The sequence below is a fragment of the Puma concolor genome, chromosome E2 (genome assembly GCF_028749965.1).
Source record: "Puma concolor isolate L17-30 chromosome E2, mPumCon1.1.hap2, whole genome shotgun sequence".
Taxonomy (NCBI): Eukaryota; Metazoa; Chordata; class Mammalia; order Carnivora; family Felidae; genus Puma; species Puma concolor.
This window is the reverse complement of record NC_141681.1, coordinates 44,827,015-44,838,728: the sequence shown is the minus strand read 5'-3', so window position 1 is coordinate 44,838,728 and position 11,714 is coordinate 44,827,015. Positions and strand designations below refer to the sequence as shown.

The 11,714-nt window shown below is 42.4% G+C and overlaps 1 protein-coding gene across 1 annotated transcript; it reads right to left on the bottom strand.

The window, feature by feature from the left end:
* Positions 1 to 5,942: 5,942 nt before the first annotated feature.
* Positions 5,943 to 6,954, bottom strand: PMIS2 (PMIS2 transmembrane protein). The gene is made up of 2 exons (XM_086691133.1): positions 6,576 to 6,954; positions 5,943 to 6,400 (listed from the first exon to the last, which is right to left on the bottom strand). The coding sequence occupies exons 1-2, from the start codon at positions 6,834 to 6,836 to the stop codon at positions 6,272 to 6,274; spliced, it is 390 nt and encodes a 129-aa protein (XP_086547259.1). The 5' UTR covers positions 6,837 to 6,954; the 3' UTR covers positions 5,943 to 6,271.
* Positions 6,955 to 11,714: the final 4,760 nt, after the last annotated feature.

The window sequence follows — 11,714 nt, the reverse complement described above, 5'->3', positions numbered from 1 at the left end:
CAAAGAACCAGCTTCTGGTTTCATTGATCTGTTCTACTGGTTTTTTTTGGTTTCAATAGCATTACTTACTGCCCTAATCTTTATTATTTCCTGTCTTCTGCTGGTTTTGGGTTTTATTTGCTGTTCTTTTTCCAGCTCTTTAAGGTGTAAGGTTAGGTGTATCTGAGACCTTTCTTCCTTCTTTAGGAAAGCCTGGATTGCTATATACTTTCCTCTTATGACCGCCTTTGCTGTGTCCCAGAGGTTTTGGGTTGTGGTGTTATCATTTTCATTGGCTTCCATATACTTTTCAATTTCCTCTTTAACTTCTTGGTTAGCCCATTAGTTCTTTAGTAGGATGTTCTTTAGTCTCCAACTATTTGTTATCTTTCCAAATTTTTTCTTGTGGTTGATTTCGAGTTTCATAGTGTTGTGGTCTGAAAATATTCATGGTATAATCTCGATCTTTTTGTACTTGCTGAGGGCTGATTTATGTCCCAGTATGTGGTCTATTCTGGAGAACATTCCACGTGCACTGGAGAAGAATGTATATTCCACTGCTTTAGGATGAAATGTTCTGAATATATCTGTTAATTCCATCTGGTCCAGTGTGCCATTCAAAGCCATTGTTTCCTTGTTGATTTTCTGATTGGATGATCTGTCCATTGTTGTAAGTGGGGTGTTGAAGTCCCTTACTGTTATGGTATTCCTATCAATGAGTTTCTTTATGTTTGTGATTAATTGATTTATATATTTGGGTGCTTTCACATTTGGCGCATAAATGTTTACAATTGTTAGGTCTTCTTGGTGGATAGACCCCTTAATTATGATATAATGCCCTTCTTCATCTCTTGATACAGTCTTTATTTGAAAGTCTAGATTGTCTGATATAAGTATGGCTACTCCAGCTTTCTTTTGTTGACCATTAGCATGATAGATGGTTCTCCATCCCCTTACTTTCAATCTGAAGGTGTCTTTAGGTCTAAAGTGGGTCTCTTGTAAACAGCATATAGATGGATCTTGTTTTCTTATCCATTCTGTTACCCTGTGTCTTTTGATTGGAGCACTTAGTCCATTGATGTTTAGAGTGAGTACTGAAAGATATGAATTTATTGCCATTATGTTGCTTGTAGAGTTGGAGTTTCTGGTGGTGTTTTCTGGTCCTTTCTAATCTTTGTTGTTTTTGGCTTTTTATATTCTCAATACAATATTGTCAGCTATCTTCAAACACAGTTATGTAGGGAGTTAAGGTTTCAGTATATCAGTTTTGTAGAACTACCCCATGATCCAGTAATCGCACTACTGGGTATTTACCTCTAAAATACAAAAACACTAATTCAGAGCGATACATGCACCCCTATGTTTATTGCAGCATTGTTTATAATAGTTAAATTATGGAACCAACCCAAGTGCCCATCAATAGATAAATGGATGCAGAAGATGTGGTATATATATACACACACGCACTCACACATATGTGTATATATATATATATACATATATGTGTATACACACATACATATATATACATATATATATGTATACACACACACACATATATATATACATATACATATATATATGTATACACACACACATATATATATATATGGTATGTATACAGATGTATATGCATATGCTAAGTGAAATAAGTCAGTCAGAGAAAGACAAATCCCATATGATTTCACTCATGTGGAATTTAAGAAACAAAATGAATGAGCAAAGGACAAAAAAAGAGAGACAAACCAAGAAACAGACTCTTAGCTACAGAGAACAAAATGATGGTTACTAGAGGGGAAGTGGGTGGGGGATGGGTGAAATAGGTGATGGGGATTAAGAGTGTGCTTACCATGATGAGCACTGAGTAATGTATAGAACTGTTGACTCACTGTTTTGTACACCTGAAACTACTATAATACTGTATTTAACTATGCTTGAATTAAAACAAAAAAAAACTAATTAAAAATATATCAATTTTGGGGGGATACAATTCAGTCCTTAGCAGTGTTCAAATTCACTAGTCATCAGAGGAATGTAAATTAAAGCAATAAGGAACTATCACTTCTCACTCATCAAATTGGCAGAATTTCATAGGATTGATGATATCATGTGATGACAAGAAGACAAAGAATGTTTTTTTCAAACACTGGGATTACGTGTGTGATTTGATGAAGCCTTTGCAGAAGTCATCATGGTATTAGCCATCAAAGTGTACAAAGCCCTTTATGCTTCAACCCTGCAATCCCACTTCTTGGACTCTGTTCTAGAGAAAAACCTGCTCATATGAACAGAGAAGCATGCTCAGGGATGTTCTTTGCACTATGGTTTGTGGCAGCCAAAAGGTAGGAATAATCTAAATATCCATCAACAGGAAGTCCCGTTAGTAAATTTGGCATTCCCTGACATGGTCTACCAGGCAGTTATTTTAAAAAGGGAGAGCAGGTTAGGGTGGGAGTTATCTTTTGTAGGAAGTGACTGGAAGAGGGCACCGGAGTCTTCTGGTCTATGCCTTGTTTAAGGAGCAGGTTACATAAGTGTGCATTTTGTGAAAGTGTGTGGAAGTTCATTGGTATGCACATATGATTTGTACACTCTTATGCACTTGAATAAAAATATTTTTAAAATTAGAAACCCAGTGTACTCTTGATTTAAATGAGACTCAGATTCTCATACTCTTCATTTGAATAAGAAATATAGCTCTATCATGGGTTATTGGGGAATTATTATTTTTCTTTTTTTAATCCACATATCCATGGATTTCATGTTAGTAATGTCCTTCTGGCTTAACAAAGAAAATTCAGGGGCACTCAGGTGGCTCAGTTGGTTGGGTGTCTGACTCTTGATTTCGGCTCAGGTCATGATCCCAGGGTTATGAGATTGAGTCCTACATCAGTCTCCATGCTAAGCATGGAGCCTGCTTAAGATTCTCTCTATCTCTCTCCTTCTGCCCCTCTCCCCTGCTTGTGTGTATGCGCTCTCTCTCTCTCTCTAAAATAAAAAAACCAAAAAAAAAAAAAAACCCAAAAAACAGCAAAGAAAATTCAAAGGTACATGTTTCTTCCAGAAAATAAGGACATCAGTTTAAGTATTATTACAAGGGTGCTACAATAAATGGGTCATCAGAATTGAAGACTGTAAGAGGTTAAGAATCACAAACATAGGACATGGTAATAATGTCACAGTGTGAGTGTCCTAAAGTTTGTTAAGTTTTCAGTGGTCAGAAATAAAATTTGCAAAACTAGTTCTTGGTATACAGCAGAATCTGCTCTCCTGCAGCTGTTTATTCTATGGATACTCTCCCTCTTACCCTGCTCAGGATATCCTTATCCTCCCAGGAGGAAGAAGGGCCTACAGGTTCATGCCAGGTGCTGGAATCCGTGAGCTACCATTGAGAGAGAAAAGGCAGGTCTGAGAACATGGGAATGTACCCTTTGGGCCAGAAGAAGACAGAGGGGAATAATTCAAAAGTGGAATACAGGGCATTGAGTGTTGAAGATCTTCAGTACTAATTGAGTGTTGAAGATCATCAAGACCTAGTGGTAAACAGAAAAACAGTGTAATGGCAATGTGTGTGGACACAAATGCACATGGAAATGCATAGAAAGGTAACTAGAAAGAGTTACAACAAAATATTGACAGCAATTACCTTTGAGAGAGGAAAATGATACCACATCCAGCCATGAAGTGAGCTCTTCCATACTCTTTGTATTACTTGTGGGTGTATTTTTGTGAATGTTGTGTAAATTAAAAAATCCCAAGTAAATAAATGATCCAAGGTTTAATGATCCAAGGGAGAAAGAGAATTGAAAAATTACCTGGCTTACTTGACCATGGGGAAATTCTGTTGAAAGCAGTGATAGAATTCTTCTGGAGAGTTTGGGAATGATTAGTGAAGGGGCACATAGATAACTGAGGAAGTAGAACAAACAAAGTGAAGATGAGGAGGATCAGGAGGAGGAGGGGCAGGAGGGGCAGGATGTGGAAGAGAAGAAGGTGGAGGAAGAGGAGGCAGAAGAAGAAGAAAAGGAAGAAAAATCTGAAGGATTACAGACAGATGGATTGGTTGTCTCCTGAGTTCAAATATGAGTTCAGCAAGAGTACGTAATCACCATAGTAGTCCAGTAATGGATCTACTTATACAGGCATAATGAAATGGAAAGTCTGTAAATTGAGTTAAAAATTGTCATCTCATTCTGTGGGAGATAGTGGAGAGAGAGAAGAGTGAATAAAATTGTTAAATCTGCATGTGTCATTATAGTAATTCAAATGATGATGTTTCAAGATGCAAGACTACAAATTTTGTTTGTTTTATATTTACATGAATGATAAATACCAGATAAATGCCTGAGAGTGGAATACAGGTTAGAGGGAGTCAGAGAGCTGGAATGGAGAAGATTGGCTGGATTTCCAAGTCTTGTAGCACAGTGTGACTTTTTTGAACCTGGCTGTTCATGCCGACATGGGCCATTCTGATTCCACATGGCTTTGCAGCTGAATGTGACAGGACCAGCATTCTGGGCTTCTCTGGGGAGGGACAGGGATGGCTGACCTTCTAGGCCCACTAACATAGCAGACAACCAGGAATAATCCCCTCTCCAGACACACCCTTAACATGGAGCATTGTCCCATAAGCACATGTAATTCACATAGATACCCAGGATCTTGTAGGAAACAGACACAGCATCATGACCATTAAGATTAAGGTTAACTATGGACTAAGACCTTTGTTGTTTCCTTCGTTCATTATTTCCTATAAACTGCCCAACAAAATGGGTCTGTCTGTTGGGCATGAATTTCAAGTAGCAACCCCAGATGTCTGAGAAATGTAACTCTATTTTCCAGCATCTTCACTAGTTAGGGTGGATTGAGTTATGAAATAGATAGACCAGACACGTGATGGCACAATACGTATTTTCTGCTAACCAGGGGGGCAGTTGGGGAAACAGTGACTGTTCCTACAGTGGTTCAGAGACCAAGGCTGATGGGAGTTCTTCCTCTCTATAACTTGTGGCCTTCAAAGCACCATGGATGTCACTTGGCCAGTCAGCTAGGGGAAGAAGAGTATGGAGGAGAGTGCCCATGGGAGATGTTTCAAAGCCAGGCCTGTTTGTGGCACACATGACTTCTGATAGAAGTGATTCCATAGAGCCAAAGAGTCTCATGGTCACACAGGGGAACCTAGGAAATGTGGCTGAGTTGTGCTCCCGGGAGGAAAAGATGAGCCTTGGTAGAGTTAGCAGTCTTTTCCACAGCTACTTAACCTCCTTTCTATTGGTAATCCCCATTCTCCTTCATTGTAGAAATTTAATTCTGCTAAGTCTAGGGTTTCTGGTCTGAATTTGGGGTTGTTCATGAAGTTAGGGTATCAGTGGGAACCCCTCGATGTTTGTCATCCATCGTGTCACCCTAGATCTCTGTTTTCCTTCATTCTAGATGGCTCCTGTGTTATCCCTGGTTCCCCTCTGCTAGTCATTCCCACCCTGGTACTTTGCATTTCTGTAGACCTCCTTCTCACCAAGCTGAGACATGGGCTACCCTACTTGGCTGTCTAAGGTCATTTCTTCCTAGACCTCCCTACCATGCAGCCTATTTTCTTTGCGACCTTGGAGCCTCTATAGGACTTACTTGTGAAGAGGTAATACAAATAGTATCTGGGGTCTTTGACACCTCACCCCTTCCTGAGATGCAACCCTCCTTAGGGTTATACTTGCATGTAATCTCTCTTTCTCTACTTCCTTTATTCCTTTCAGGATTGGGGGAGGGGTGATCTTCATCAGCTCTTGCACCAAATCTATTGTTTATTTCTTGAGGTCTTTCCATTCTTCCCTTAACAATTTCACTTTTGGATCTCAAAAGTTGAAGGAGGGTTCTGTTTGCCTAGAAAAAGCAGGGATATGAAACACGTAGCTCCAGCAAAACACAGACACTGACTCAGAAACAAATAAACACATGCACACACATGAGAAGCTGGAACATTCCCTTCATTTTTTATTGGTTTAAATATTTTTTTTTTCTGAAAGAGCATCCAAGTATCATGGAGCTAAGCACATATAGGGCATGAAAGTGAGGACCCTCAAGGTGGATGAAGATGGCTCCAGCAGCGAAAAGGATGAAGTAGTATGATGTCCCTGGGCTAGTGGGTTGCTTGGATGTTGAGTTCCTTGGCCAATAGGTTTTCTGGCTAGAAGATGTCTTGGCTGTTGGTTTCTTGCATGGTGGCTGATTTGGTTGGTTAGGGCCTTGGTGGGTAAGTCCTATTTGAGGTGGACTCATGGACTACTTGGCCTGGCCTTCACATAAATAGGGTATAGACATAAATGATGCCTAAACCAATGAGTATGGCAAATACATCCAGCCAGCCAGTTCGGCCTGAGTTGAGGTAAGCATCTTCCCATTCGCTGTTCTTGTTGGCCTGCGAAGTCTGTAGGGATGGGAGCTTTAGGTATGGGTTTCTGAGTCTAGCCTTGTGATACCCTTGGGGAAGGGCTGGGGACCAATGGTCACTGAGGGAAAGCCCCTATCCAGGTCCCAGGGCAGAAACAGGTGTAAGGGGCAGGTAGAGGGCAGGATGGGCCATTGCATAGGTGTTGTTTTACCTTGTAACTGAAGAATATAGCTATTAATCCCAGGGGAGGGAACAAAATTACGGCCAGGATGGTCAAACATAAGTAATTCGGGGCATAAAATGCCAGTTCTTCAGGTGTCTGTGTTTCCTCTGGCGGCTTCTCAGGGGCGCCTGCAGCCGGCGGGGCTCCTGCAGCCGGCGGGCCTCCTGCAGCAGGCGGGCCTTTTGCAGCAGCCGCGCCTTTTGAAGCAGGAGGACCTCCTGCAGCAGGTGGGGCGGGTTTTGGGGGCATGATCTTTCCACCCAGACAAAGACAGATCCTGAGTGTCTTGAAAACAGAGAGCCAAGCCCACTATACCTCCCCTAGTTTAAAACCAAGACTCCAGCATCCCAAGACTCCAAACGTTAAAGGCCACTTCTTCACAATGGAGAAACCAGTGCCTCAAGTCCTGATTGGCTGTCTGCATAAGGGGGCGTGGTCCCACAATTCTCTGCTTCTCCTGGACTCGGAGCTTGGAGCTTGGTTCCATCCTCTATCAGGACATTGGCTCCACCCGTCCTGATAGGGATTTGTTGGAAACTGTAAGATGGGATCCTGGCTCCTCCTTGTTGCAGACCCCAGTCTGCTACAGGAGGGCAGTACCAGAGTTGCGTCTCTAGATGGAAGAGAGGAAGTAGACAAGCCCTGTAAGAAAACTAGGAGATTACAAACAGAAGGGAAGGAAAAGGAATAATGTCAATAACAGATTATAAAATATTGAATTAGAAAAGAATTCTTTAGTCTATACTGACTGAAAGAGAAAGAAGGTGAAAACGGGGAAGGTCTTAAAAGTTGAATGTCATTTAATAAGTGTGGATGAAATGATGGAAATGGGAAATCACCATTGTGGTAGGTAGAGTTCTAAGATGGCCCCAAGATTCCTGCTCCCTGGTGTACACACACTTTTTCCCAGTTGTTCATTCAAGTACTAATCTATGTGCTATTGTGGAGGGATTTTGTACCTGTAGTTAAATTCCCCAATCAATTAACTTTAAGAGAGGGAAAATGTCCTCCATGGGACACTAATCCAGTGACTTCTTAAAAGGGACAACATCTTACTGGCAAAAATGATTCAAGGCATGGGATGGAGTGCAGTCAAGGGAGATTCTCCATTGCTAGCTTGAAAGTGGAGGAGACTACATAGCAAGGAATGCAGGCAGCCCCTATCTGAAGTGGCTCCCAACTGATAGCTAGCAAGGAAATGGGACCTCAGTTCTATAATAGTAAGGATCTGAATCCTGTTATGACCATATTTGATTGGGAGATGATCCTAGCTCCAGATGGGAACACAGACTGGTCAACACCTTGATTTTAACCTTGTGAGATCCTGAGCATTCTAGAGAATCTAGCCATTCTGATCTACAGAACTGTGAGTTAGTAACTAAGTTTGTGGTTTGTCAATGACACAGCTGTCTTTAAGCACAGGCAAAGACCTAGAAGCACCAAGAACAGCAGCAACACACACAACCCAGGGGCCAGGAAAGTCTTCATGAAATGTGTTAGGAAAAGCGATCTCATGTACACAGTCTTCCAATGTCCCCTTGCCACATAAGAATGGGTCTTGGGCCTGAAACACTTTCTGACCAAGAGATAAAGAGCCCACACAGTGTATGCAAGGCTTATCACCTTGTGTGGGAATATTTTTCCTTGTTTCAGGCTCATTGTGTATTCCTTTGTTCTGCTTAAGTACCTGTGTTCTCAGGCACAACCCCAGGTTTTAGTATTTCAGACTCCATGAAGGCGGGGATCAGGGTTCTTCCACTGTGGCACAAGAGGAGTTCATAAAGGCTAATTGCACCTGCTGCCCAGACACCCACTATTGGAGCTGATCTTGCTCTTTCTCTTCTTTATGTGAGTAAAAGTGCCCCATCCAGTACTTTACTGTGTTGTATTTTCCTTGGCAACTCTGATACCAAGATGCAGTGGGAAGACGTGTTTGGACTTCTATTTCTGGTGGTTGGCATTGTAATGATCTTTGCTACCCTCTCCTTGTATTGGTAACTAGTCTTCTGCTTGACAGAATGAATTATCTTGGAGCATTTTAAAGGGTAAGGTGGATATTCCAGATAAAAAAAAATGAGGTGAGGGGGGAAAGAATTCAATGTTAGGTGGGATGAATAATGTATATTGGTTTCCAGGAGGTCCCTTGGATGGTGAGAACCTTGGGTTGGTGGTGGGGTTCTCTTGCCTAGTGAATATTTTGTCTGAGGTGGCTTTGGTATGGTAACTTGTCTGGGTTCTGAATTCCTGAGCCCATGTATCCCTTGTCAGGTGAGTCCTTCAACTGCAGTGATCTTTAGCTGGTGGGTCCCTTGGCTGGAGGGTCACCTAACCAACAAGAGACTGAACATAGAAACTGCATTTATGTACATATAATGGCATAAATACTCAAGAAAAGCATTTGACATGAATTTGTCCTTGCTGTGTAACAGTTTACTTCCAAGGTGCTTTCTCAATCTATTGGGGCATGATGGTAGAAGGAATGTGTGGCTTTATAGAATGAATTGAGAGAACTATTGAGGATGTCCATGAAGGTAGCAGAGCCAGGACATCTCCCACCTCCAGTGGTCAGTTCTGGGAAGAAATAGATGCAGGAGTGGAGAGTGAAGAAATAGATGCTCCTGGTATACTCAGGAGGTTAGGTCTTGGGCAGTGGTGACAGTGCCCAGTCTTCATAGTGTAGTCAACAGCTGGGATTCCTAAAGAGAAGGTTATGATGACTAAAGACAGTGGGCAGATTTGATGAGTATCCCTCTTTACTGTGTATCTCTTGTTTCCTGTTGTTTTCTTCTTTCATTCTCTCTCTTTTTTTTTTTTTTGTCCTTCCTCTGCATAGTAGCTTTCTTGGCTTGGGAAGTTGGGTTTCTATTTCCAGAAAGTGAAGGATTTTGTCAGAGTCCTTAGTAGGAAGGGACAACCTACCTCCTTCTGAGTTGTAGTCAGCTACAAGTCTGAAGGTATCACTTGCCTTTCCATGATTGAGATAGTCAAGCTCTAACTCTATCTTTACTTTAAACTCCTGACTGGTTCATCAAACGACATGCTGACTACTCACCTAAGTATGCCTAGAGGACCTGCTTTCTGATTGGTTTCATCTTCAGGGGCAAGTCTGGAAAGGTATTGGTCCCCAGGAAGCCTCCTCCAGTACCCTTGGTGCCAGTTTTCCAGAGTGCCCCATGGCTCTGGGGAGTGCGAGAGGAAGGGAGGCATCTGGGCCAGAATTGGGAAAGGGCCAGGAAAGGTCTCAGAAAGGAGGGCATAGACAAGCATGTCAAGATATGAGGTGTATCCTCTGGATTTAAGGGCAGAGAGGTGTTAATACCTTTGGTGAAGGCAATTTCAGAGGATCAATGGGCGAGAGGGAACAGGTGCCATATTGCAGGGACCCAAATGGTTTACAAGAAGAGGGGAGTATAGGGGAGCCTGGGTGGCTCAGTCAGTTAAGTGTTGGACTTCGGCTCAGGTCATGATCTCATGGTTTGTGAGTTTGAGCCCCATGTCGGGCTCTGTGCTGACAGCTCAGAACCTGGAGCCTGCTTCAGATTCTGTATCTCCCTCTCTTTCCACCCTTCCCCAGCTCTCTCTCTCTCTCTCTCTCAAAAATAAATAAACATTTAAAAAAAGAAGAGGGGAGTGTAGACAGAGTGTAGATATCACTTTCCAAAACTCTGGAGGTGAAGGAAAAAAATCCTGAGAAGAATGTGGGTTCCAGTTTCTGGGGCACCACAGGGCCAATGCCCAGTTTCAGAGAGCCATGGATTGATTGTGAGGTGTGGAAGTGGAAATGATATAGACATTTTCTTTAAGAAGCTTGTTGATGAAGGGCCAAGAAAGTCAGTACTGGGGTAGGAGCAGGGGAGTGAGAGTGATTTTTTTTTTTTTAAGATGGGAGGGACTTGGGAATATTCCATTGGATGGAAATTCTTTTTTTTTTTTTTAATTTTTTTTTCAACGTTTTTTTTAATTTTTATTTATTTTTGGGACAGAGAGAGACAGAGCATGAACGGGGGAGGGGCAGAGAGAGAGGGAGACACAGAATCGGAAACGGGCTCCAGGCTCCGAGCCATCAGCCCAGAGCCTGACGCGGGGCTCGAACTCACGGACACGCGAGATTGTGACCTCGCTGAAGTCGGACGCTTAACCGACTGCGCCACCCAGGCGCCCCTGGATGGAAATTCTGAAAAGACAGTAGCATGGCCCCATGTTCTGCCTCTCCTTTTGTCTCTGTAATTATGAATGAACCAACAATCAAACCCAGATTCATAGTTTAAAGGGGATTCAGCGGTTTAGGGGAGTGGGTTTTGGGGTTTTGTTTGTTTTGGTTTTGGTGGGAAAGATGAGATAGACAATGTACCAGTGAGAGAGGGGATGGAGATGTGGGAGAGATGGTTTAGTAAAGCTGAGGACATTTGTTTGTTCTCCCTATAGCCTTAATATCTAGAACAGGAACTGACATAAAGTAATGCCCAATAAATGTGGACTGAATCAATATGCCTGGGCCTTGGGACCAGGCTACCTAGGCTTGAATTCCTGACATGCCACTAACTTGATGTGTTGCCATGCGCAAGTCACTTAATCTCTTTGTGCATGTTTTCTTACCTTTAAAATAGGGTTAATAATGCAGCACCTGGATGGCTTGGTTGAGACTCTGACTTGATTTTGGCTCAGGTCATGATCCCAGAGTTGTGGGATTGAGCCCTGCATCAGGCTCTGTGCTGGGCATGGAGCCTGCTTAAGATTCTCTCTCTCCTGGGGTGCCCGGGTGGCTCAGTCGGTTAAGCCTCTGACTCTTGACTTTGGCTCAGGTCATGATCTTGTGGTTCATGGGTTCAAGCCCTGCGTCAGGTTCTGCACTGATAGTGCAGAGCCTGCTTTGGATTCTCTCTCTCCCTCTCTCTGCCCCTCCCTGGCTTGTGGGCACATGCGTGCAAGGGCTCTCTCTCTCACAAAAATAAAAAATAAATAAAAATAAAATAAAATAGGGATAATAATGGTTTCTCCCTCATTTAGTTGGATTAATCCTCATTTAGAGGATTAAGTAAGCTAATGTATGTAAAATGCTTAGAACTGTGCCTGGCACATAGTGAGTATTATATAACATGGTGATGATGATGGTGATGATGGTGGTGG

What these genes read in the sequence shown, in the direction of transcription:
- PMIS2 (XM_086691133.1), bottom strand. Translation starts at nt 6,836, where the DNA reads ATGCCCCCAAAACCCGCCCCACCTGCTGCAGGAGGTCCTCCTGCTTCA. An exon ending in CTATATTCTTCAGTTACAAG is followed by an intron (nt 6,401 to 6,575) that starts GTAAAACAACAC and finishes CCATCCCTACAG; the next exon opens with ACTTCGCAGGCCAACAAGAA.